We start from the raw sequence: 27,604 nt of genomic DNA on the forward strand, positions 1-27,604 counted from the left end.
CCATTGCAGTTTCAGAGGCAAGTTTAAGTAGCTGAGTCTGATACATCAGGGATGATGCTCAGGTAGGTTTACATAAATGATAATCAGGTTTGTATATTTGTCTCCAGGGAGTTACCCACCCCAGGAATGGCCATCGTTGCCCACATGAGGACATTATGAGTAATTACACACAAAAACAGCTCTCACCCAAGCCCAAGCCAGATAGCTTCTGAACCCTTGCAACTGCTTTAACAAAAAGATTATTAACCCCAGTGTTAGTTCAACCACGCATGCTTTAATTTCCAAGAGAGTCAAGCAAAATTCCCAAAGCAAAAAACAAACCGTCTAGCCCACCTCAATCTCCATGGCATTCTTGAGCTCTTATTCCTTTACTCTCTCAACTTCCTCAGGCTGAGTGCATTTCTGGTTCCCTTTCATACCTTTTCCTTGAACTTTCTACAAGTTTCATCTCCCTCCTTCTCTTTCCATCTGCTATTCTCAAGATAATAGTTTAGATTGTACTTTCTACTTCCTCCTCTCTAACTCACACCTCAATCCAGTGCAGCCTACCTGTTAGACTTTTCTCAATAAGATCCCAGACACCTATTTGCCAGACATCATAGATGCTTTGTCCTCAATTTACTAGACCTCCCTAGCTCTCTTTCACTGCTGACCACACTCTCTTTGAAGCACTATTTCTCTGCTTCTGCTTGTCTTGACCCTTCCTTTTTTGATCTCCTGGGTAAAAATCATATCTTTTACTTACTGGTTCATCCTCAGGCTACATCTCTGCTCACACTACATAATTACCCTCTGCAATCTCATCAGTGCATGATTTCAATTTCTACTTAATAGAAATAACTATGATTTATTGAGTGTTTCTATATGCCAAGTACGGTGCTAAGCTCTACTTATATAGCTCTACTTGTATTGTTTTGTTGAATACCTATAATAACCTCTGAGGTAGGTATTCATTTAACCTCTCAATCAGAGAGCAGATGCTTATGAAAGTTGAGTAGTTTGCTCAAAGTCATAGAACTAATAAGTGGAATAGCCAAGACTCCCACCTGTACTGCTAATGATGCCCAAAATTATATGTCTTCTCAGACTTATTTCCAAAATTGAAAGTGCTTCTTTGTAGCATCTTTAATTTCTCCTGCCTCATATAATCTCAGTCTATTTTCTTGTCTCTCTCAGCCAGTAATAGCATTAGATACCCAGGTCTCAAAGGTAGAAACTTAAGATTTTCTTACAACTCCCCCGTATCTGTTGCAGGGTTATCACAAAAGGGTGGTGGAGTGATTGACAGAAAGACTGTATAAACATGGTTAAAAGAAATGAAGTTATTTTTAACAACAAATGTAAAAATATGAATTCACAAAACAAGAGGCAACACAATGTGGAGTCAAATAGAAATAGGGGCTTCCTTTAATGTTCTGTATAAAAATTACTTTATTTCTAATTCTGTTTGTACTTGAGGAAAGACCAAAGCTGTTGAAACAGAGACCTCATTAATAGGGTGGTTTAACAGATAAACATGGATTTTTCCCACATAGCAGTCCTAAAGTAACGGTAAACCCAAATCCCAGGTTGACAAGTTGGCTCTGCTCTCTGCCTTCGGGAAGGACCCAAGGCCTGTCATGCTCTACAGTGTTGCTACCCAAAGTATGGTCCACATACTGACAGCATTAGTATCACCAGGAAACTCATAAGAAATGCAGAATCTCAGACACTTCACCAGTCTATTGAATTAGAATAATTAGAATAGGCATTTAACAAGAAGCCCCACATGATTTTCATGTCTATTTTATTTATTTATTTATTTTTGTGTGGAACCCTCGCTGGTTTCCTGGGAACGAACCAGTGCTGCAGAGGCTGCGGGCAGCCTCGCAGCCCAGCGCTCAACCCCTGCACCACCAGGGGAGGCCCTCATGTACATTAAGTTTCAAGAAGTGTTTCTCAAGCTCAGATATTGTTTTGCCCATGTGATCCAAGCTGGGCTGCAGCATGATATCCAGCTCACAGAAAGACAAAAATAAAGAACAAGCAGTTCTAGAGCAAAAACCAAATCTATTAGGTTGAAGGTGACCCGGATGTCTCAGGCAACACTTTTGTCAGCATCCCTGGGTTCAAATGTGTTCTCATAGCAGCAACCAGAAGACAAGCTGTGTCTCACCTCGATCTGTGCAGGCATGAGCTCCATTGATGGCCCCTTACTGAGGACAGTTTTTGGTAGACAACAGAGGATCCCTATAACAATCCTGTAATACTTTTCAGACATAAAAGTAGCTATCTAATCTGTTATTTGGGGTCTTCCTTATGTTGGCCTAATTACCAAGCCAATATCATAATGCTAACCTAGTCCCTTGTGGCTGTGAGAACTGTTTTTTCATTTGCTCTCCAAACTATTGTCATGTAATATCTTCTTCCCCTCTTTTTATTTTTCCCTCTTTTTATTGCCTTCCTCTTGTTAAATCTTCCATCTTGTGGTTTCATCACTTTAATAAGAAATTGTCCTTGTCTGAATAAACAAAGCGAGTTTCAAACAGAATGACACCTGTCAGTCCATACATAGAAGACAAATCCAAAATATTCCAAATAACACTGAGAAATTAAGAGAACATAAAACCCGTGATCATTTCATCTTACAAACGTTTTCTAGATCAGTGGTTTTCAAGCATTTTTTTTTTTTTAACAGAGTAAACCTTTCTTCCCCTTCTATGCAAAACAAAATACTCTGGTTGAGGTAGAGGAGGCTATCTCAGGCCTGCTGTCCAGCTGCCCCATCCCTGCTCCCCTGGAAGGCCCTGGATGCTGCTGGGTACTGTCCCAGTGGGTGACCTCTGCCTGCTGGGTGGCCCGTGATGGTCACGGTGTGCCCTCTCTGAGGCCAGGTTTGCTAGAAGAGATTCCCAGAGAAAATGCACACTGGGGCAGAATAACACCAAGAACAGCAATGAAGGTGTTTAGTGAAATATATCAATAGAGCTACATCTTTCAAAGACTGAGGCTTCCTTTACAGCTAGCTCCAGTCTCTGCTCCAGCCTCAGTTTTCCCCAGACTTTGAGTCTTAAGCAGTGGAAGCAGATGCCTTGTTGTGACCCTGCTCAGGATGCCTGCTGCCTGCCCACCACTCTGCCTCTCAGCTTGCAGAGTTCACCTGGCTCCCTGGCATGCTCATGCTCGGCGGAGCTTCTGGTCTGCTGCACCCCGGAGCTGTCTCTCTAGCCTGCCCTGCTAGGTGTCCCTTTCCTGCATGTTAGCGAGAACGAGGCCCCCGGGCCTAGTCTGGGTGCCATGACAGCTCATGAACGAATTGTGGGTGCCATCTGACCTTTAGCCGAAAAGTTCTATCTTGTAATATTATTTTCGTTTTACCTTTAAACTCATCTTTTTCTTTATTGGATAAATAAATCTGATGCTACTTTAATACTGATTTTCAAAGAATAGAATTGGAAGATTTAGGAATCATAAAGAAACTTTGAGTTGCTGGTCCAACGCCTTCACTTTATATACCAGGACAATTATGGTTAGAGAGGTGAGGCCATTCACCCGTAGTTCCACAGGATGATAATCACAGTTGAGGCTACTGAAGCAAAGTCAGTGTACTTTATAACACAACATACTACCTGGGATTGACTCGTGGTTCTAAAGAGTTATAAATGCAGATAGTAGGCCATGAAAATAGCTCTCATTTTCACTATATATATTACAAAATACAAATCTCTCCCCACAAATGGATACCATACCATTAAATTAATTTGTCATTTTAATCCTTGCATGTTCATTAAAGTGTTTAATTTAATAAGCATTTAGCAAATGCTGCCATGTGTGAGATGCCATGTGTGAAGGACAACAAAGATGGCTAAGACCTTGTTTCTTCACTAAGGTAATAATGAGACAGAAACACTAGAGACAGAAACACTCACATCTCTGGTTGTTATCAAAATCAGACTTTAATAATGTTTTAATAGAATTGCATGCAAATCACTACAGAAATCTAGCAGGAAGCAGGATTTATTTTGACTTGGAAGCAAGGGTTACATTGAAATAGACTTTAAAGAAGAGGTATCTTTTAAACAGGACCTTTTAAGAATGGATAGGATTTTGGGCATCCCTGATGATGCAGGGTGTTAAGTCTCAGCACCGTGAAACCATCCACAGCCTCTGCAGCATGGCTGGCCAGGGAGCTGACTCATATGGTGCAGCAGACCTCTCCTGTCTCGCCTGCTGCTCCCCTCAGCAGTGTATTTCAGGCAATCTGCCTGTTCTGTTCCCCACTCTGTCTCTGGTGACTCCTCTCACCCTCCACATCTCTGGCCTGTACCCCAGTTTTTGTATGCATAAATAAATAAATCTTTAAAAAAATAGATAGGATTTCAACAAGAGAACAGGGGGAAGCGGACTTTCTGGGAGAGGGGATGGTGGATGGCGTAAACAAAGGTATGAAGGCCTATTAGATACACAGTGGATTATGCCTCAACAAGTATACTTTTAAAATAATTGTTTAGTTTAGGATTAACAGGGATGCAACACATAGATGTTTACTAAAGGAAAATCAGGTAGCTTGGGAAGAATGTGATTTAGCTTAGTTTATCAACCCTGGCCTTTCTCAGTCTCATGAAGACATATTTGCCAATGGATTCATGGATTGAAGAGTTTGAATTATTTTATGCATCAACTTCACTAGGCCACAGTGTCCAGACTTTTGGTCAAATCCCAATCTAGATGTCACTGTGGTGGTAATTTTCCAATGAAATTAACATTTAATCAGTAGACTTTGAGTAAAGCAGATTTTCTTGATAATGTGGGTGGACCTCATCCAATCAGATGAAGGCCTTGTGAGGAAAAGTCTTCATTTCTCCTAAGAAGAAGAGTGTTTCTGTCTCTAGACTGCCTTCAGGTTTGAGCTGCAATACCAGTTCGTCCCTGTGTTACCAGCCTCCAGCCTGCCCTGCAGATATTGGACGTGTGTGTGTGTGTGTGTGTGTGTGTGTGTTGTGTGTGTTTCTCAAGAGAACCCTGACTAATACAAGCACATATATTGTGAAATAGAGTGACACATTAGTCAGCCTTTTCCTGTATGTCAAAATTTTCATGAAAATGATATAAGCTAATATAGAAATGCGTCCTGCACAGTTCATAATCATAGAACCACTGGCAATTTAATATTCTGTTTAAATATGTATGCAGTGCTAATCCTATATACTAGAATACACATACCAGCGTGGTAGAAGATCAGGTTGAAAAGATAAGTTTGTACCTGATCTCAATTGTCCTAGAGTGCTGACTTTTATCAAGAAGGAGCTGCTACAGGTTTTTGTGCAAGGCTTGACTTAAGGGACTGCTAAGGGAGCAATAAGATATATAAATTGAACCAAAGATAGGAGGTCAAGGGTGAAGCCATTGTGTTCATTGTTGCAAGCACTAACAAGAACCTAAACAGGGTAGTGGCAGTAGGAACAGAAATGAAGGAGCAGATGGGAGAACTGCTTTGAAAGAAATCATCATGCAACACAATAACCACTCTGCATAGCATTAAATATGTGTCAAGTGAATTTTGCAACTTCATTTGGCTCTGGTGACTTTCACTCATCAGGTAAGGGTTTTCATAATTTATTGGTCATCTGTTCACATAGTTTTTAATTAAGATTATAATTTCTGAGAGGGAGAGACTATGACTGTTTTGTTTTCTACAATTCCACGTTCATCATAATTGGCACTGACTAGATATTTTTTGAATGAATGGATGGATGAGTGCTACCCTGCACAAATCAGAATACTTTTCCATGTTCTCTTCTCTCTTACTCTCCTCTGTCCCTATCCCTCATCCCCCTGCCAAATATTTCTCTCCCTCTCACCTCCTTAAGGTTGTTCTAGGGGAATTTGCCTCCTGGAAGTAACCAGATGACTGAGAAATCTGCATTCAGTGAGATGTTGATAAGATTCTGTTCTTTCAATCCTGCCATCAGTGAAGCTCAACTGGCTCTCTGTGCTATTTTGTAATAAATCTAATAAATAATCTAATAAATCAAGCTAATAAATTTCCAATGAGTAAATATTGAAAACTGAGTTGCAATCCAGTTGAGTCTCCAATTTTATTCCCTCTGCCCTCCTCCCCTGCCACCACCGCCAAGATTAGACTTCCCTTAAGAGTCTGGTAACTTTCTCCATTCTGATTCTACATTCCTTGGTGCTGGGACAAGAAGAGGGTGGGGGAAGGGCAGATTTCTTTATAATTAATTGGGTTTGCCAAATGCCCAAAAATAGATGACTGGATCAAGAAGATGTGGTACATATACACCATGGAATATTACTCAGCATTCAAAAAAGATAAACACATGCAATTTGCAGCAACATGGATGGCGCTGGAAGGGATCCTGCTCAGCGAAATAAGCCAGGAAGAAAAAGAAAAATACCGGATGGTCTCACTCATAGCAGGAATCTAGAAAACTTAAATAAGGGACCAGGAAAATGAATAGCTATAAGAAAGTGAAAATCAAAATCAACAAACAACTATGAAACAGAGACACTCTATGGGGGATGGGGAGCAGGGAGGGGAAGGATTGGGGTCAAAATAAGGGGGTTGCAATTGTATGGGGAATATAAAAATAAAATTTATTTAAAAAAATAATTAATTGGGTTTGCTTTGAGGAGTTCTAGTGAGTCTCCCCACCATTGCACTTTCACTAATGCAGACTATGCTGACTCCAATAAGCAGAGAGAGAGAGAGAGAGAGAGAGCTTGCTAGTGCTCAGGGTGACCTCTGGGAACCCCACTGCAGTTATCTGACTGGGTCATTAACTCTAACCCAACTTTTTCATCAAGTCTCCTCAAGCATGTCACCAGTATCCTCTGCAGATCAGCTGTGGTCAGCTTCATGGATGGGAACAGCAAGGCCTCCATGCCAGCCTACTCGTTTCAGTTCCACTCTCCCTTTCTCCCTCCCTTCCATCCATCCTTCACGCTCTCTAGTTATTTTCTTATGCTGACTGAACAGCCAGGGAGTTTGATGAGGCTGGGGCAATTGTTCAGGGTATCAGAGTCTGTCCAATCACCTTTAACTAAGTCCTGGAGACTATCCTAGCCCCAATATTTTTGCAAATCTCTATAGAACATAATAACTGATCCTGATTTGGTTCCTTGTCTCCTATTTTATATACACATGACATCCGTTATTTGCAACGACCAATAAACTTCATTTTGCAAACCCCAAGATGTCATTTATATTTGTAGCTACTGTATAATAAACACTGAGTTAAGAGCTAGTGAACAGACATTTACTGAGTCACTATAATGCATCAATGTAAAAGTGAAATACAAAAGTCTGATGTAATTCAGACTCTAATGCAGAGAATGAATTATGCTACCACCTTAAAATGGAGGGCATTTAAACCTCAAGGTGGAAACAGTCTGGGGAGTAAAACAATAAGCGAAGGAAAAGAGAAGCTGTATTAAAATGAAGGAAGGAGAATTTCAAGAATGAGAAACTGCAAAGTGACAGAAATCCTCACGTGTTTATGATTGAAATCTGAATCTCTGACGCCCAGACTAATCTTTTCTCTGCTCACATGTCAGAATCATATAAATTTCCATTAATATTTATCTCCTTGATACTGAAGGAAGAGCAAAATCTCTTGCATTTTGCCCCATTTTGCTGCTCCCATCAGGCCTTTCGCTGAAGGATCTCCTCAGACTGACGGGAGCCAGCTGTCCCTCCATGCAGGGGGAGATATATGGAATGCAAAGCAGCCCAAGTCTTAGAAGTGAGTTACATCCTAGAGCAAGAACTGCAAATTCAACTCAAATCTCAAATAAAAGCTCAAGGACTAGAATAATCCATACAAAATTTTCAACCCAGAAGTTTCTCTTGCTTAAATTACTTTCACACTCCAATTTAAACTCAGAAACATTATGTTGCTGTCACACTTCTTTGTTCTCCTAAAGTAAAAAAAAAAAAAAATCTGTATATAGCTGACAAAAAATAGGAACCTGTCTGCCAGCAAGTTCTCTATTCACGTCTAACATACTGTAGAGTCTCTGCAGAACACATGGTCTTTAAACACCCAAAGCCTCTTCTTTACTGACTTAACACAGCAGTGTGTTTCTCCAGTATGTTTGCACTACCTACAGTCCATGCCTTGCCTAAGTCTGGATCCTCTGAATGTTTAAGTCATGCAGTATTTTCACATGCTTTGATGTTGTGCATATGACAATTATCATCTACATTTTGGGTGTGCTGTTCCTTGGGCCTTCAGCATTGAATTGAAGGCTGCTCCACTGACATCATTTTAAATTCCATCCAACAGAATGCCAATAATATCTATAGCAGAAGCTTGACATATTTAGTTCTCTCAAATGTGGAGTGATTTAGCAGCTAAAGTGGAAATTTCCCAGTGTGTTTTTGAAAACGAATTCAGCGTGAAAATTATTAATGATTTAGGATTGTACGTGAAAGTATTTTGGTTTCCTTTATTTCCTTATCCAGAAAGATCTGTGGCTGCCTATTAGATACATTTCCAAGTGACAGCATGCTTTCTCTTGTTGGAACACAATGTCAACAGTTTAAATGGATCCTAATAGGATTTTCTTAATTACAGATGAGACCCATTGGTCATGATGGCTATCACCCCACCTCTGTCGCTGAGTGGCTGGATTCCATTGAACTAGGCGACTACACCAAAGCCTTCCTCATCAATGGCTACACATCGATGGACCTGTTGAAAAAAATCTGGGAGGTTGAACTTATTAATGTAAGTTGGTCTCTTAAAGACATCTCGGCCATTCAGCCCTTGATAAATGCCTGTTGTCAGTGGGTAATTTTTTCTTTCTTTGTCACTGTTTGAACATACAGCCAGGATTGACAGATGGGCCTCCTGCTTTAAATATCTGTCTCTCTTGGTTCCAATCAAGTTCCACTGTCATTGCTTTTCGAAATTTCGATGTGGGAAACTCAGAGGACTCTCAGGGTATTTGACGTTATCTAAGAAAACCTTCCAAGCATTTGGGGATTTTCCATTTTAGGAAATGTTGTCAGTTTAAGATATGGACGTGGTAACAAATTGGCTCCTTTTTGATCTTTGCTCATATTCATTGTTGAAAACTGAGTGAGTTTATCTTGTTAGTTTTCTGTCTCTATTATTTCTCTTTGTCTCTATTCCTTAATTGTACATGTACAACCCATACTCAAAGGGACTGCCTTTGTCCTTATTATTTTACAGGGCTTATAGCTAATCATAAGTTGTCTCTGTTTTATTCATACTCTTGGCATAGATTTTCCATAAAAACTAGCCAACATATGTTATCATGTATTCCAGCCTCTAGAGGCTCACTAAATCTACATGAGTGGTTTTGATTCTGATAACTTTCTCATTTCAAGTATCACCGTTTTATTTCCAATGACATAAAGGAATGAAATGGATGAAAAGATAATGTGATTATGCTTTCCTATTACATCAGGCACCAAGAGTTTCTTTTCAAAAGTGAGAAAAGCATCTCATCTTTAAGAGAATTTTTAAGTTTTATGTTCTAATAATTTGGAGAAAAGCATTCATAAACTAAGAGATAAAGCAAACAAACTTCAGCTGACTCAGAAGTTCTCTATTCTACTATCTAGTTCACTTTCTCTCTGAAAGTCCAGTCTCTACAAATTGCATGTCATTAATTATTGTAAATGATGATTGTTAGTCCTGATGAATTATTCTTTATTTCTAGAACTCTGTCATAAAAGTAATATCTTTGCTGGTACATCTCATGAAAACTTTTTTCATCTAAAAATCGCATTAAATGAACAAATTCTTGATTCCTTCAATTTTGCCACCAGCTACTCTTAACTTTCTGTCCTTTTATCCCATTGCAAAAGCGATGATTATTTCAGAAGAAACTCACTATCTGGCAAAAGCCTCTGATTAATTTTGTTCCTTGGTTGTGATAGAACTAGCTGAAATATTGCCTTCTTGGTTGCAAGATTTCATCTCTCTGCTGAAAGCTGGCACTTACAGCTATTCTCAGCCATTTGTTAAAGGGTTACCTTCCACAGATCAAACAAACATGCTTCCAATTAAATTGCATTCTCGTCAATGATACAGTTTGATAAATGCCTGTATGTCTAACATCTTCTAGATACTATTGTTCCCCACTGACGAACAAATACTTATCATAGCAATGAGTTGTGTTCACCTAACTGATATTAGCAGTAATTCTCCTCTGAGAGAAAAATTAAAAAGATTCCAGTAGAGCTATTATGAAATGTTTTCATAGAAGTCAGCATCATTAAGGCAAGACAGTCTGTCTCTCAGGATAGAAATACTGGGGCAAAGCATTTGTGGTGTGGGAGTAGACCCACACTTTCCCCAGTGCTGTGGGTGCCCACAGCCTCGAAGTCATCACCCAGTCACTGTGGCCAGGCCTGGGGCATGGCTGTGATCGTTGCAGGAAGACCCAGGCTAACTGTCAGGGCCCAGGGACCAATGCAGCACCACCCACAGGGCCCCCAAGATGGAGTTGGGACAGAAGGACCTGGCCTTTTCCTCCCACACTGGCTCTTTAAGGGTTTTCCCTTCAGCCATGCTTACTACAATACAATCTGACTTCAATCCAGAGAGCAAGAGTGTCTCTGTCAAAAGCATTGCATCCAAATTGGAAAATATAGTCACTGTGTTTTTAGACCTTGAGGTCAGATTCCTCTGCCTGCAGCATAACCTCTGCATCTAGCACAACCAAGTATATTTTCTTTAAAGCAAACTACTAGAATTTAAAGTTCCCAGTGATGTCTTTATGAGGAAGTTCATGTTATTTGCAGTTCTTATGGGCAAAAACTGATCTGTACTTTTAGACATGGAAATCAGAGAATAAAATTTGTCTGCCCACTAGGGCTGCTACCAAAGCAGTTCATTTGATACTTGAGGGTTGCTGGATTTTAAAATGAGAAAAAAAGAATAGTGTAAGCCTTCTGGCTTACAAAGCTTTTGACTAGTCTCTTATTCAAGACTTGTTTATCCCAACTATTAAAGGAAGGTATTCAAATATAAGATAACTTTATATATAATATATAGATACAATAACTCTATATGAAGTACTCATTTGTTATTTTCTAGTCTGAAAGTACAGTCATCTTGATTTGGCACAAAGTTTTTAGGGAAATTCACATCCAGAATCTTTATACTGAGTGGCTATTTTTAAGGAAAACAAATGGCTCCAATACCTACTGTTCTGTGTAAAGTAAAGAGAGTAGCTTAAGTATAAATTGTTTTTGATACAGGGGTCTGCTAGTGGTGGGGCAAGATGGGAAGGATGCAAAGTGCTGATATGATAACAAACTATTTGAGCATCACTAAGCACAACCAAGTAAGCCTCCAATTTCATATGCACTTAGTGTTAGAGAAATAGTAATATGTTCTCAGTAGGTATAATATGTTTATTCAGAGTATTTTTGTGAGTCTACAAGGTTGTGACTTGGAAAATTACAAATATGTTTGAAATTGTAATATTTCAGAAAGTCTCTCAAAGATCTTTTTCATTTAAATTTCTCAGCAGACTTATTGGGTTCCCTTCTATTCCTGCTATAAGTGAAACCATCCGATATTTTTTTCCTTTTGACTTATTTCACTGAGCATAATTCCTTCTAGTTCCATCCACGTTGTGGCAAATGGCATGAGTTTATCTTTTTTGATTGCTGAGTAATATTCCATTGTGTATATATACCACATCTTCTTGATCCAGTCATCTGTTTTTGGGCATTTGGGTTGTTTCCACGTTTTACCTATTGTAAATAGTGCTGCAGTAAACATAAGTGTACAGGCATTCTTTTGAATCAATGTTTTTGTGTCCTTTGGGTAGATGCCTAGTATACTACACAACTGTTTAAAACAAAGATGAACTCTTACTATCTTGTGTCAACATGCATGGAACTGGAGAGGATTATGCTAAACAAAATAAATCAGAATAAGAAAGAAAAATATTAGATGTTATCACTTATAAATGGAATATAAAGAAACATAACTAAGGGCCAGATACAGCCAAACCAATAACATAATCTAGAACTCTGGCAGTAGAATTGAGGCTGCCATAGGGGGAGGTGGAGATGAGGAAGCAGAGGAAAGAGGGAGCACAATGGACTTTGGTGGAGGATTATGGGTGGCTTGGTGGTGAGGGTGATGTGGTACCACATTTCTGAAGGGTATGATCCTATATCTCATATAGAGCATTATAAACCAATGTTGCCTCAGTTGAAAAATAAAAAAGACAGATGGTTTCACCAGCTTTACAGGCCCATGTGTATCTAGACTTGGAGAATAAAGTTAGTCAATAACTGTTCCCTTTATTCCCCAAGTTTTGCTTCATACACAGAAACTATTATTTTATCAATAGCTCTGTTTTGCCCGTGTCTGTCACTATTATTAATAGCAATGTTAATGCTGCTTTCATTTTTGTATTGATCTTCTAATAAAATATTAATATGTTGGGAGACATTGTCAGGCAAATTGTTCTTTCTGCAGATGCTGGCTGGATGAGCCTCTATCTTGAATTATAGTTACCTCCAAAGCCTTGTTATGAGAATGAAAAGCTAGTTAAAAGTACATGAATTTTCTTTATTTCAGAAGGTTACTTGGGGCTTGCATGTATGGTAATTACCAAGTTTGCATCCCAGTTGACAACCTTAACAGCCCTGCATGGGTATATTTTAGATTAAAAGGCTATATATTCTCTGCTTGGAATATGCATGGATAATTATGAAATCTCCATGAAATTATGCATTTTCTAAGCAAAAATTTTTTCAACTATGAAAAACAATGCTAATTTTATCACTAGGTACCAAATGAGGGTATTATGATTAGGCCAAATAAATTCCAACACTGACCAATTGGTTAATTTGGGAGCTTATTAATATATCATCAATTTCTTCCCATTGGTTTTACCACTATATACCAAGGAAATGATCCTCACTTAGGCTTATTACAACATTGATGATGCAAAATAAAATTCAGGCCTCAGTGTATTCTTAAATCTCGCTCCTGAGTACAAGAATAGATTTAAAAATCCAACCGCAGTGGTTGGCTGTGTTTTAAATACCTTTGGGTAGAAGCAAATAAAATAACTAAGGTAGCAATACCCATACGTGTCCCATGAAAATCATTTAGACTTCATTTTGCACAGCAAATTGATTAGAACATCATTTTGCTTCTTGCCTAATAGCTGATGAAACTATACTTACACCACTCTTGTTTAGCACTGTCAGATTTCTTTCTCTCTCTCTCTTTTTTTTATTTGCAATGATGTTGTTTTAATTTCTACCTTTCTGGGGACGTTTTGTGATAATCTAATCACTTGGTGAGGGTCTAAGAAATTTTCAAAGGAATCATTCTAGTTTCGTGTTCAATCTATAATAATAGGGCTTCATCTGCTTTAACTGCTGCAGACACTTAGTCCTATCAGTATCAAATTTAGACTCATTACTTGCTTTGATATTTTTATTTCATGATCATTATTATAAACACACTCCCAGCAGCCCTACTCTCATTGCTCTAACTGCAAATAAATTTGCTCCCCAAAAGTCTTTTTTCTGTGTGTGTGTGTGTGTGTGTATACACACATACATATTGGATAAAGGCAAATGATATATACTCCCAACCAAAAAGGAATAATCAACAAATTCACTAATTGTAGAGAAGAGATGGGAATGATGAATGTTATAATTCCATCTCCAAGCTAATTATATTAAGAAAAAGGTGATGCCTTCACTATAAGACATTAATAAATGAGAAAAATATTCATATTTCCACACCAGGGAGGCTACATCAGTCAACACTTCAAATGTTAACAACTTTAATCAAACTGGAAGGCTTTAACTAAATAACTGGATATGAGTATTCATGTGTAAAGCAAACTTCATAAATTATCTGTGGATTTAAGTATTTCATTTATACCCATGGACAGTATGGCGGGCTCCTCACAAACCTTCAGGACAACTAGACACAATCTCTAAGCTTCAGGCCTTTTCATGTGTATGTCAGCAAAGCCCCTGAACTCTATTACCCCCACTCCCTGCATCTATATTGCCAGCTATTCCAAGGATTTTCTTGAAATGACCCTTGCTTGACCCAAGTTTTGGAAAAAGCAACTTTCTCCCTTTCTTGTATAAGATGAACAATCCTCTCCTAGATAAATACTTGCTTTCCAGTGATGCCTAGCTCTTTCACATATGGCCTGGACGTTGGTGATAGACTAAAATGGGCTTTATCAATTCCAATTTTTCAGCATATTCTGCATATCTCTACCTATTCTGCTGCTTGCAACTTTGAAGGCTTGACCTAAATGGGGATAGACTTATACCATCATAAAACGCCTCTAAATACTAAAACTTCATTGGAAGTAACATAGCTTTTCTTTTGTATTCACAGTTGAATTTACGTTTTGATGGTGCTACGGGTCAGCATTGTGAACTATGGAATAGGCATCATTACAATTTTGATAACAGAATTAGTAACACATTGTGGCCTGAAGAGACACTCTTCAGCAATCAGCCACAAATGAATTTCACAAAAAAACTAAACCCTTCTGAGTAGAGCTATTTATGCCACATCTCTGTACAAATTAGAAATTCATGATCTGATTATCTAGAATTTTCTACCTTTAAAAAAGTTATTTTTGTGGATATCTATTGATTTTCCCCATCCAGATTCCATCCACTCTTCTCCTCATTCAAATAAAAGCATTCCAAGTTTACTGTGAAGAAGCTACTTCCACAGCTATTCCCCATTCTAGACCTGAACATGTGACTTCACCTAAGCCAAGCTCAGCACCCCAGACCTTCTCCCTAACCCCTGGGCTCCAAACTATTCTTCACCTGGACCATTGTCAATTCTTCATAATTGGAGGATCTGGTCCATACTGAAAATATGGGGGCCTTACTTAAAATTATCACAAATTTAAGCACAATGATAGGAGAACATTAAACCAAGCATAAGCCCCTGGTTCCATGTGAGCTGCACAGGCCCCACTCCCATGAAGTCATCCCTGCTCTTCATTCCTTTGTGAATATCATATTTCCATCTGCTGTCTGCTTTCCTTCTATTTTTAATATTTTCTATAGTTTGGGGCTGCTGGGGAAAAGACTTGATATTTTTTTGAAGGATATTTTTACTGGGTATAGAATTCTAGAGTAACAATACTTCAAAGATGTTGACCCGTCCTCTCTTCTGCATTATTTTGGACAAGAAATCAGCTTTTATCATTTCTTTTTTCTTAATATGTTTATTTGTTTGTTTTTATTGTTGTAATTGCTACTCTGTAGGTAATGTGTCTTTTCCTCCCTCTGACTGTACTTCACCTGCTGGCTTCACAGGTTTCTGTGAGACTCAAACTCAAACTCTTTATCCCTAGTTTTGACCAATTTAACTATGAAATACCTTGGTTTAGTTTTCTTCATTTTGTGTCTCTGTGAAGATTTTTGTGCTTCTTAGATATGAGGTCTGTCATTTTCATCAACTTTGGAAAAATTGTGGTCATTTTTATTGCATGCCAGAGATTACAAATTTTACATTTTGGGGTGCTAGATTTTTTTTTGTATTCCTAAAACTATTTTTAAGCTTTGTTTGGGGACACAGGAAGTTCTTTAAATATACTTCGAGCCTCTCAGATCTTGTTTTTAAGATTTGTTAGGCAAAACCAATTTAGTCTGTGATAAATACCTCCATAATACTGAGGCAGAAAACACTTCTGAATATTCCACCAAAACCCTGTGAACACCCAGGCTTCCAGTCTCAATCAATGCAATCTATTATCAACCTTGCTTGAATGCTAAGAATTAATGCCACTAATCTTTTCAGGATATTTTATCTGATAATTTCTCATGTGCACATTCTGACCAGTGTTCTCTCCTCTCTAGCACCCTGCCCAGAAAACTCTAACTGCTTTAGCTTTCCTCGATTCTCAGCTCCATCTTCTTAGTTCAGAGAGTTGTTCAGTCTTCTTCTGGGTTCCACTCCTCTGCACCATGGTCTGGGAATTCTCTCAAGGTTGTAAAATAGAGCAAGTGTAGGGCTGTCTTTGTTTCTCACCTTTCAGGAATCAATATCCTTATTTCCTCATTTCCAATGTCTTGAAAACCAGTGTTTTGTATATTTCTCTAGTTTTTTGTTGTTTCAGATATGACAATAAATCCAATCCCTGTTACTCCACCTTGGCGAGAATCCCAAGTCCATGCTACTTATGTTAATCATATTAGATGAGGGCCCATACCCAAACAATTGAGTCAAGATTCCTGGTGGTGGCACTTGGGCATTAAGAGTTTGTTAAAGCTAAAAACTATGAACCAGAGACACTTTTTGGGGGGTGGGGGGCGGGAAGGGAAGGACTGGGGTCAGAATGGGGCTTTTGCAATTGTATGGGGGAATATAAAAATAAAATTTATTATTTAAAAAAAAAAAAAGAGTTTGTTAAAGCTCCCAAGGTTGAACCTGGGTTGAAAATAACTGCTGTGATAAGTAGGGAGCCATTTAAAGGATTTTAATCAGGGGAATGACGTGATCAGAAGCAATAGACAGGGGCCAGAAGCTGGCACACTTGAGAAGGAAGAGCTGACTGTGGGAGAAGAAGGAGCAGTCAGCCAACTCTGTGATACAGCTGTTTGCAGCCATGAAAGTACTAGTTGTGACAAATAAAACCTAGATGCCTCCTTAGCACCTGAAGATATCCCTGAATTGGAAGTCTATACATACAGTGTCAATTTTCATTTTTATATCCCCACGTATCAGGAAGAAAGTAAGTTACAATCTGCATTCAAAAGAAAGGGAGGACAAATATAATACATTGCAAAAATGCTTTTCAATAGTGGCTAAAATTGTTTGTTTGACCCTGAAATAGCTAAGCCTTGGTGATGTTAAAAATTCACTTTCTCTTTATAAAGCAATGGGTAAAGCAATGGTATGTCAGTGCTTCAAATGTACCCTCTCTTTGCTCATCTTTATCTTGGAATCAGGTCACTTGACTTTAAATCCTATATCTTCCACTCTGTATATGACCTTAAAAAAGTCAATTACAGCTGCGGGGCTGTTTCTTATTTGTAAATGGTGGGTCACCTGCTGGCTTCTCATTGAGACTCAAACTCAAATGAGAGCTTTTTCGGATCCATGCCTTTCTCTTCTCTTCCTCTTTTATGTTTCCTGTACCTCTAGTTCTCTCGCCCTTCCCCAGATTGCTGTGCAAAAGAGGCTGGAAGCTGGCCAGTGCCCTTGGAGCTTGCTTTCACACCTTAGTTGCATTTGCTTCTTGCTTGGTGTTTACCTGCTGGAACACAGAGCCTTGCCTAATGTGCAAACTCCAGCCTCCAGGAACACAGCCCAGCTTCTCTCTTCCCCCATTCCCAATTTCAGCTCCTTTCTCCTGCCCTCTTGACCTCCCAACTTCACTAACAGTTACCATTTTTCCTGCCAACCCTTTCCAGATCCTCACTGCTTCGTCCTGCTCAGAATCTTTACACTCCTGGACTGGGTGAATGTGAGGGACTGAGTTGCTCAGCTTTGTGTAACAACATTCAGGACAGACATGCTCAGGGGCTCAAGCACCCTCCTTTTTTTGTCTGACTGTTGAGGGTACAGAATTGCTACTTGTCTTCCCCCCACCACCAAATATACAGCATTGGCTCTTTACCCTCAGCCATCAAGTTTCCTTTACTCTTCACCTAAAGGGCCTTGGGGCAGAGCAAGGGATATAGTCATTCTCAGTTTATCTTACATAGACTTAAACCCTTCTAGAATCTGCTCTAAAGCTTGAATTTGATGGTACATAAGGGTGGGAACTTTTGAGAGCTTTTGAAGTAGCTCAGTATTTACATTGAAATTGTGCCTTTTAAATATATAGTGTTGTTAATTATAGTGAAGTCAGTTGATTTTTTTTGTTGTGTATTTTGCTCAGATTTCTAATAGAGTATGAGAACTTTTCTTTGAGAACTCTTTTCTAGAGATATTTAGAGCAGAGTCTGTTGCTAGGGAGATTCATTTATGTTGCAGTTAAATAGGTAAAACCATAAACTGGCTCTGTGTTTCTAAGAGCTTTGAGAGAAGAATCTAGTGGATGATACTATACTGTTGAAACATAAAGGGAAATGTTCCCATAAACTGCAGATACAACATTTTTTATGATCTTCTGATGGAGAAATGTATTGGGTCTTCTTTGGGAGAAAATCTGAGATCATGCAAAAAAAGATGAGTCTCTTCCTTCTATGATATAAGGGAAACCATCATTTTTTTTTTCTAGAAGAAAATGCCTAAGAATTGTTAAGCCTGAACAATAAAAATTCAGTATATCATAAGGGTTACATCTCCAGAATAGAATTTAAGATTAATATTAGAATCAATCCATCATGATAAGAATTCAAAGTTGGAGAGGAAAGAGATGATTTTACAGCTTCGGATTTATATATGTGTTAAAAATGTTTGAGGTTAATTTGGAGTTTAACTTTAGCTACTTTACTATAGAGGTACTGTGTTAAATTGAATATTTGCAATCTCAAATTATTTCTGAACTCAAGCAACCTTGAACCTCAGAAGCATGTAAATTTCTTACTGTAGACCTTATGTCTGGCACCTTGTCGCCACCTGGTGGCAGTATACCTAAAGTGCAGGGCAAGTGACTAAATCATAAAAAATTTCTTTAATGCAGAAACTAACTGCAAAACAGAAATTAAAAAGTGCCGATTTTATAAAGATCCCTGTTTCTAATATTAAGATAATAAAGTATGAATGAGGACATTTTCTTTTTTTATACATCAATTAAACACCAAATTTGAACACTATATAGCTAAAATTGCTTAATAAAATGAGAAAAATTCTCTTCTGAGCATTACACCAATTTAATTAACTGGGGCTTATGTACCCCTTTAGATAGATAGATAGATAGATAGATAGATAGATAGATAGATAGATAGATTGATAGATGCAGTACACATACATATATATTCTCTAATGGAGATTTTCTTTTATATAAATTGGGTTTGGGGGCTTAAAACATGAATATGACCGTTACCTTTTTGTAAACTACATTTTATACTAACTGGGGGGGGGAATTCATTGTGTATTTCCCCTCATAATAACTTCAGACTAATGGGGAAGATGATCAATTATATGAGCAGTAAGAAGAGTGGTATTAAGGAGAACGAAATGTAAATGTGATCTCCACCGTCCAGGTAGAGTGAATATCAGGCATCCTTTGTAAAAGCGTAAGAGAATATAAAGCAGTCTTGCAGGGCTTGACATCCCACTGTGTAACTTAGTCTTCTTTTGTCTCATGCAGGTCACTTAAACTTCTCCAAGCTTCCATTGCCAGGTCTCTGAAATTTGGATAATAACATTATCTATCTTCTAGGAAATACGGTTGTCAGGATTAAATAAATTCATCTAGTAAAGCACCTGTGTGCCATGCTTTGCAAATAGAAAGCAATCCATTTTTGTTTCAGGAAGGCCAAATGGAGGGGCAGCTTCCACGTTCCTGAGATTTATAGGAAGCTTTACGTGTCAGCCATGGCCACAGATATGTTACTACACAACCAACTCTTTGAAAATGCAGTGGCTTCAAGCAAGAAGTACTTGTTTAGCTCAGGAGTCTGTGGTTAAGTCCTTTGGGCTGGGCCTTGGATAGAAATTTCTTCTGCTCTCAGGTGGCTGCCTCACCCCTGTCCATTGGCTCTGACTTAGGTCTTCTGGGGTATGATAGTTGATCCATCTGTCCTGCGTACAGCTGAGGAAACTGGGGCCACTTGGCACCATTCCGTGTGCCCCATCCTGTAACATGCTGTGCATGGCATGTTTGATAGCAAAGACAGAGAGAACTGAGAATAAGCAAGCACTTTTTCAAGTCTCTGCTTGTACCGTATCTACAGACTGGCCCAAGGAAGCTATAAGGGGAGAATATGTTTTACTTCTTGATAGGAAGAGCTGAAAAAATCACATAGTAAAAGGCTTAGATGCAGATCAGGATGAAAAACTGAGGCCATTAGTGCTATCAACCCACCACAAAAGAGAAGTTTGCATTTGGGGAAAAAGGAGAGAATTTTAGAATTATGGATGGTCTTATTGTTTCTGAGTCACAAGTCAGAAGGTGAGATCAAAACCATCTCATAACATGGAGGGAGCTAAAAAGCAGGTGCCCACAGGAGAAAAGGACCTGGGTTGAGACCTGTGCTTGGGCAGATGGATCTGCAGGCTGGGGCCCCTAGAAGCCTTTAGCAACTAGAAGGTCGAACTTACATGTATAAGCACCGTACGATCTTGGCTCTGCTGCAGCTCCAAAACCTGAACCTTTGTTTCCTGAGTTAAATGACCATCAAACTAAATTATTTTAGAAAATTAAATGCTCAAGTATTTGTGTAATGGAGAATCATTGTCATGCCATGCACTGGTGGTATTCCTTGCACCTTGACTTTTTGCTCAGGATGAGTAGGCAACAAATATTTTTTAAATGAACTCTGCTTCCTGAGGTTAGCTGACTCCTCTGGACAACCACAGGCAGTAGTAATCATAACAATCCTGTTAGTGCCGCCTTCTCATCCTCCCGTCATTAGATGTCAGTCTTACCATTTTGTCCTCACATCTCCTTTCCCCCCTGCTGTGCTCCCGGACGGCTTTGGAAAGTCTTCCACTGGCACCATCAAGTAGACAGCCGCCAAGTACATGCCAATGGCTTCACTCTGGAGCCTGGTCTCTCTGTCCACACATCACAAGTATATTAGCCGTCTTCTCTCTCATGGAGGAGAAGAGGCACAGCAGGGTCGTGGAGGCAACTATGGGCTCTGGTCCTACCTCACAGAATTTGAATCCTGGTTCTGCCTTTGCTATCGCGATTATTAACCACTGTCACCCTGTTGGTGGCAACTAAGTAGCTGCTGGCTGATCTAAGGACAGGATGAGGTAAAAAGCCTCAAAGTGAATAAGCAGACCCCAGGTAGTAGCCTTTCCTCCACCAACCCCCCAAAGAGATAAACAGATCATCCCCCATGCACATGTGTCCTTGAGACGGCTGCAGCAGGGAAGAGCAGGTTGCAAGGCAGATGCTAGCTAGGAGAACTCCGTCTGCTAGTCACTCTCACTCACTGTGCTCGGTGATCAGCTCTCGGCTGGCACATAACATGACCAGCAATGGCAGGATTTGGTGCTTTGACTATGGAGAAGGGGAGCAAGAGGATGTCAAACAAATTTAGAAATACCGAGAAGCCGCAGGGGGAACGCAGGCAGAGTGGAAACGAGGCTGGGCTCGGAGTTGGATGAGCCAAATACAAACTGGGTTTTCTTCCTCTGGGGCAAGACTCTTAACCTTTCTAACAGCCTTACATTTATTTAGGTTTATTCTTCCACCCTCCACCTCTGCTAGACTCCAAAGTCCTAAAGAACCTGACCCCAGAAGTTCCCACATATAATCGCCCCCAGGGCCCTTCACAAAGTGGGTGCTCAGAAATATTCACTGGCTGAATTGCTGCAGGGGGAGAGCGGGGAAAGAAAGATGGCCTTGGAGTTGTCAGAGAGAAGCTTCATCTGCTTGTCAGTGGAGGGCTGGGAGAGAGGGCAGCTGTTGGTGTGGCCTGCACCCCATCTCAGCACCGCCCTCAGCCGTGCCATCAGCAGGGGAAGCTTAACGTGTCAGGAAAAGAAGTTTATACTAAAAGACAGACCACACTCTTAAGTATTTGTGAGGGTTTTGGTGTGCCTGGAGACTGTCTAACTGGGGATCAGGACATATAAGAAGTATATGCAATTTCTACATGGACTGAAGTGTTTCTTCATTGCCTACTGTATGCCAGGCACTGGTGCAGGCTTTCAAAATACAGAGGGATAAGACAAGACTGATAAAGCTAGAGGGAAAGACAGATGGTAGCACCTAGATACTATACAGGCTGAGAGGATAGAAGGTGAGGGGCTCTTCAGGAGCGTGGTCAGAAGAGGCTTCTTAGAGATGTCAGGACCAAGATCTGATCGAAGCATGGGAATAAGCCATGCAGAGATCAGCATTCCAAGCTAAAGGAACAGCCAATGCAAATATCCTGTGACAGGAGGAGCAGCAGGGAAGTAGAGTTGAATAACATGAGTGAGGAAAAGGCTGGTGTCGTCAAAGAGATGGCCAATGGATTGATTTCTATCTTCAAGACTCTTTGGCTACTTATGGGAAGAACAGGCCCAGAGAGTGGGAGAGAGGAAGTAAGTAAAAAATCTTGTTGAGGCAAATCTCGTTGAGGGCAAGACGTTGCTTTTCCTTAAGTGGTCACATAAAGAGGATGAGAATCTGTTTCAGGAGATGAAATAAAGACAGAGCTGATGAGTTAGATACTGATTGTAAGCGAAATGAGGGAGCTCAGGCTTTGGGCCTGAGTTTTCTGAGTTTTTCCTAGAGATTTGGACTGCTTAGGAGGACAATTTAGGACGAGAAATCCAGAGCTGTGTTTGAACACAGTAAGTCCGAGCTACCTGTCACACACACCATGTAGAAATGTCAAAAACAGTCTTATAGAGGAGTGTATAGTGTTCCAGCTCTTCTTCGCATTTGACACAAAGGGTACTACTTGCAGTCATTACCGATGCTTGAGAAAACCCAATCTGTGGCCAGGACACATTTCTGCTCTCCCCCTGCAGAGGACTCCACTCTGGGCAGAAGTGCTTCCCCTTCACAGCCCGCTATTAACAACAAACACTCGGCAGGGCTGGGGCAGAGAGGTGTGCTTTTCTCCCGGGCCACACAGCGGGCAGCCTGTCCTTGCTATTGACCTGCTCTTTATCCAGGGACTTGACTGCATCTTTAAAACAGTATCCTTGAGTAGAAATAGCAGAAACACTATGTACTCTTGAAAAAAATTTAAAAATCACAGAGGCTTCACACACAGTGATTGACAGCCTGCCCACAGCAGAGGTGTGAATTCCTTCAGAGCTTTCCAGCTGACTCTTTCCAGTCTGCTTTATTCCACACTGCTCTGGGAACACCTTCAAGGAGAGAACCTCAGGGCCTTCTGTCTGACTTTTCAAAATAAGACATTAAAACACAGTGACCTTCTTAAGCTGAATTTAAAATAATCACCTTTGCCAGGCTGCCTCACAGTTCATCACCACCGTTTATCTCACCACCGTCTGCCTATGCTCCATATTGACTTGAGTCTTTAGCTGCTTTTGACTCAATGCAGCTCACTAGCCAAGGGTCTCCAGTTGCCCTAACAGAGTTTTGTTTTGTTCAGTCTGCCACAGGTGTAGACACAATGATGAGGTACACGTTTCCAAGTGGACAAATCCGTGGTAAGGGGTGAATGGTCTGCAGAGGCATCTGTAATGAAATGGGATAAGTGGTATCTACTTATTTCCACTTTAGTCTTTGCAGGGTCCCCCACTCACCCAAAGAAAAAAACATCTGATCTGTTCCACTGCATTTCATGGAATCTAAATTGCCATCTGTTATAAGATACACCAATATTTTGTGCATCCCTAAGAAAGAAAAATGAATTGCTACAAATTAAACTGACACAGTGCCATATAGTGAACCTAGCCAACATAAAGTCCATCACAACATGGTTTTGATAGTTCATTTCTTTCCTGTGAGCCATATTTTGGTATTTTTTTGTTTTGTTCAGTCTGCCACAGGTGTAGACACAATGATGAGGTACACGTTTCCAAGTGGACAAATCCGTGGTAAGGGGTGAATGGTCTGCAGAGGCATCTGTAATGAAATGGGGTAAGTGGCATCCACTTATTTCCACTTTAGTCTTTGCAGGGTCCCCCACTCACCCAAAGTAAAAAACATCTGATCTGTTCCACTGCATTTCATGGAATCTAAATTGCCATCTGTTATAAGATACACCAATATTTTGTGCATCCCTAAGAAAGAAAAATGAATTGCTACAAATTAAACTGACACAGTGCCATATAGTGAACCTAGCCAACATAAAGTCCATCACAACATAGTTTTGATAGTTCATTTCTTTCCTGTGAGCCATATTTTGGTATTTTTTATTGAGCTAGCATTAGTCTACAACACTGTTACTCAGAGATATACTCTCACACCTCCTCAGATGCGTATCACTACACCACACCCACCACTTAGTCACCCATAGCTCTCCACCAGAGTCCTCAACCATAGTTCATGGCTCCTGTCTCCTTTTTGTCTCCATCCCACCCTTCTCTTCTGGTAGCTTTGATTCTGCAATCAGGGTTTTCATAGAGTTTGTTTTGGTTTAGTTTTGTCTGTTCCTTTATTTTGTTTCTCTCTATCCCTCAAATGACTGAAACCATCCTATTATGGAATTCTCCTTCTGATGTTTCACTTAGCATCATTCCCTCCAGATCCATTCATGTTATCACAAATGGCAAGATTTCACCCTTTTTATCGCTGAGTAGTATTCCATCATGTGTGTATACCGCATCTTCTGAATCCACTCATCTGGTTGTTTCAATACCTTGGCTATTGTAAACAGGGATGCAACAAACATAGGAGAGTAGATATATCGTCAAATTAGTGTTTTGCATTCTTCGTGTAGAAACCTAGGAGTGGAGTCGCTGGATCATACGATAGATCTATTTTTCATATTTTGACGAATCTCCATAAGATTCTTATTTTCCACAAGACCTGGACAGCCTACATCGCCCCCCCCACCAACAGTATATGAGGGTTCCTTTTTCTCACAAACTTGCCAACACTGGTCTTTTTGATATGGGCCTTCTCACAAGCATAGGGTGGTATCTCTTTGTGGTTTTGATTTGCATTCCCCTGATCATAAGCAATGATGAGCATTTTTTCTTGTGCCTGTTGGCCAGCTGCATGTCTTCTTTGGAGGTGTCTCTTTAGCTCTTCTGCCCATTTTTTGATTAGGTTATTTCTTTTCTTTTTGTTGAGTTGTATAAGTCCTTTGTAGATATTGGATATTAAGCCCTAGGGCTTTGATAATTCTTTCATTTAGAGGGCTTTGTCAGTTTCTCTTGATTTTGTTGAGTTTCTTGGAATGTTACATATAATTTATTCATACATCAGAGGAACAAAGCATATTATATTTCATGTGTTTGTCAGTATTTTCCTTTCTTCAGTTCCATAATGCATGTCATTGCTGCTTTTAAAGAAAATATGTAATTGCAGCCTCTTCTCCACTGCAGGTATTTATTTGCCTCACAAATATCAAATGATCCTCTCTTCTCTATACAAAGTAGCTATTCATATTGACACTAAACTATAGTGTAATCTTTTTAAACACAGCTTAAATGCTAATTATACTCACCATATGTAGCATCAACAATGCCCATAGACTTAATTGAAGTGCGACAGCATGAATATCTCTGACCAAGTGTGCATGCACAGTGACCATTGTGTCACAGCAATTGCACAACAACATTGATTACAAGATGCATTGCCAATTCAGAGAAGGCAGGAAGAGGGAAAAGTGCATGTTTGAAATCAATGAAATACAGTATAAGCTGGGCACTATGGGAAGGATGCACAAATGAACAAAACAGAGGGCATGTCTTGAGCTAATATGTTCTTTTTGCTTAGGAAAATAATTTACCATTGTCATAACTATTTCCAGAGTGCTAAGATGATCTGGTGTTCACATACCAAGAAAGACCTTAAATTCTGTCAGGATGTGGCAGCTAATTGAAGTCACTTCAGTCACCCGACTTTGTCGGTCATGGTACCTGTCGGGGGTGACATCACTCACTATGCCTCTGCCATTCCTCATGTGTCTCCTGCTTTAAAATCATTGTGCATGTGGTGAATCTATCAAAACCACCCTCAGGGAGTGGAGGTGCAGGCCTGTGTGATTGGAATACTCAAAACAAAGGCCACTGAAGCTGACATGGGGCGTGGAGACAGCTGGGGGGAGCTGCTGCTGGCAGAGCTGACAGGCTGTCTGTATCAGGATGTGGCTGAGCAGCTAAACCAGAGGGACCTCAGTCCCTTTTAGACCTGAACAGGAAGACCTGCATGCTGACCTTCCAGAAGCCCCGCCATTTACTCATACTCAAGCCTGGGTATCTTTCACCCTCTTCCTGAATGCCCATGCTCTGTTTGCAGGCTGGAGATGACCTGGTTGTTTGCAAACTCCCAACATGTGGCTCCCTTAGGGCCATTCCAGTAACTGTTCCTTCCACCTGGATCACTTTATGTGCCTCTTTTCTCCTTCCGCATCATCTCAACTCAAACATCCACTCCTGGGGTCAAGTCATTCTTTGACCACCTTAATTATGTCTTCTTGTTAATGGTCAGTTTCCCTTGCTCCCTTGTAGAGTCACCTCAGCACCCCAGCCCCTGGAACACAGAAAATAAGCTCATGCATATTTGACTCGTGGGCAAATGAATAAGTGCAACTTAATTCCTATCTCATAGGCAGTGTTTTATTATGTGGCTTGATAGCTTGTCTTCTTCCAATTCTTCTCTTTCTTCCTGTCTCTGTCATTGAAAACATTTCACATTTATATGGCTCTGTGCCTTCTTAGTTTATGGCATCAGATCCCTTTTCCTGAGAGTTGGCTTTGCACAGCTCTGGACTCCAGGGCAAGTTGGGTCTCTTCTCTTCTCTGAACACCTTTTCTCTCCTCTTGTCACACTTCATGTGGCTGCAGAGCTCCAGTTGGCCCATTCAGCACTGAGGTGTCTGTGGATGTCTAGAGTCCGCCCCAACTAAGCAGCTGCTATTGGGCTTCCAGATCCTCTCCCCAACCCCCAACACCATGCCCTTCCATATTTGCCAATATAGACTCAAGGGTCTTCTCATATAACTGACTTCTGGAGGAACTTCAAGCCTCAGCACTTTCCTCGGGCACATACAGCTCCACTGCTGAAGCTCTTCCTTCTAATAGGAGCCACTATTAGGACTGATTTTTTTTAAACATACATTGATTTCTACCTGTGGATGGGGTGAAAAAGTTCCTGACTTTGAGGCAGTTAAATCAGATGATAGTCAAGCATAGGAGTCTTTTTTCCATGGCAATCTTTTTTAACTGATTATTTCTAGGAGCATGGGTGTGTGAAGGGGAGTTAAAGCAATCATAGTACAAGTTACTGTTTTAATTGATTTGAGTTTTGTGGCGTTACCAGGAGACATTTGGCTCCCTCACCCTGCAGTGAAAATGGCACATAACACTTGAGATTTTATATGCTTGGACTATTCAAGTCTAACCCTGCTGACCAGAAGCATGCCTTAAACCTCCATTTATTCAGTCGGTGTTCAAGATGATGGTTAATAAATCACAAGCAATATTTCCCTGGAAGATAGTGGTTACCGTATCACTGCCCAACTTCAGGGACACTGGGAAAGTATGTCTTCTCTTCTTCTGGCCTTTGTAAGGGAAAGCAAGCAAGAGAGAAGGAAGAGGAATGGATTCTGCACCACGGGTAAGGTCTGCCACAGAGCTATAGAAACCACTCAGAACACAGTGGGTCCTCTGGAAAGGCCTTGAGCTGCTTAGCAATAATACACACTTGAATGAAAAATCCTCAAACCCCGAATTCTAAAAACCAAATTTTTTGAACAGTTAAACTTGGAATATTTCCAGAAGATATAAAGTGATTTCCAAACTTTCCATATAACTCCATCAAACTTATAATTATCCAAATCTTTTATCCGTGCAGAGACCACTAGGTTGTTTTCCATTCAGAACATGAGAAAAAG

At 40.1% G+C, this 27,604-nt stretch overlaps 1 protein-coding gene across 1 annotated transcript in view; it reads left to right on the forward strand.

The window, feature by feature from the left end:
• The window catches only part of ANKS1B (ankyrin repeat and sterile alpha motif domain containing 1B), a 793,190-nt gene that overhangs the window by 549,386 nt on the left and 216,200 nt on the right, over positions 1 to 27,604 (forward strand). The window contains exon 19 of the mRNA XM_037513805.2: positions 8,580 to 8,732. Coding sequence (XP_037369702.2) covers positions 8,580 to 8,732 — 153 coding nt within the window. The remainder of the gene's footprint in view (positions 1 to 8,579; positions 8,733 to 27,604) is intronic.

This window comes from Talpa occidentalis, unplaced genomic scaffold (genome assembly GCF_014898055.3).
Source record: "Talpa occidentalis isolate TD23 unplaced genomic scaffold, MPIMG_talOcc4v2.1 talOcc4.16, whole genome shotgun sequence".
In the NCBI taxonomy this organism is placed as follows: domain Eukaryota; kingdom Metazoa; phylum Chordata; class Mammalia; order Eulipotyphla; family Talpidae; genus Talpa; species Talpa occidentalis.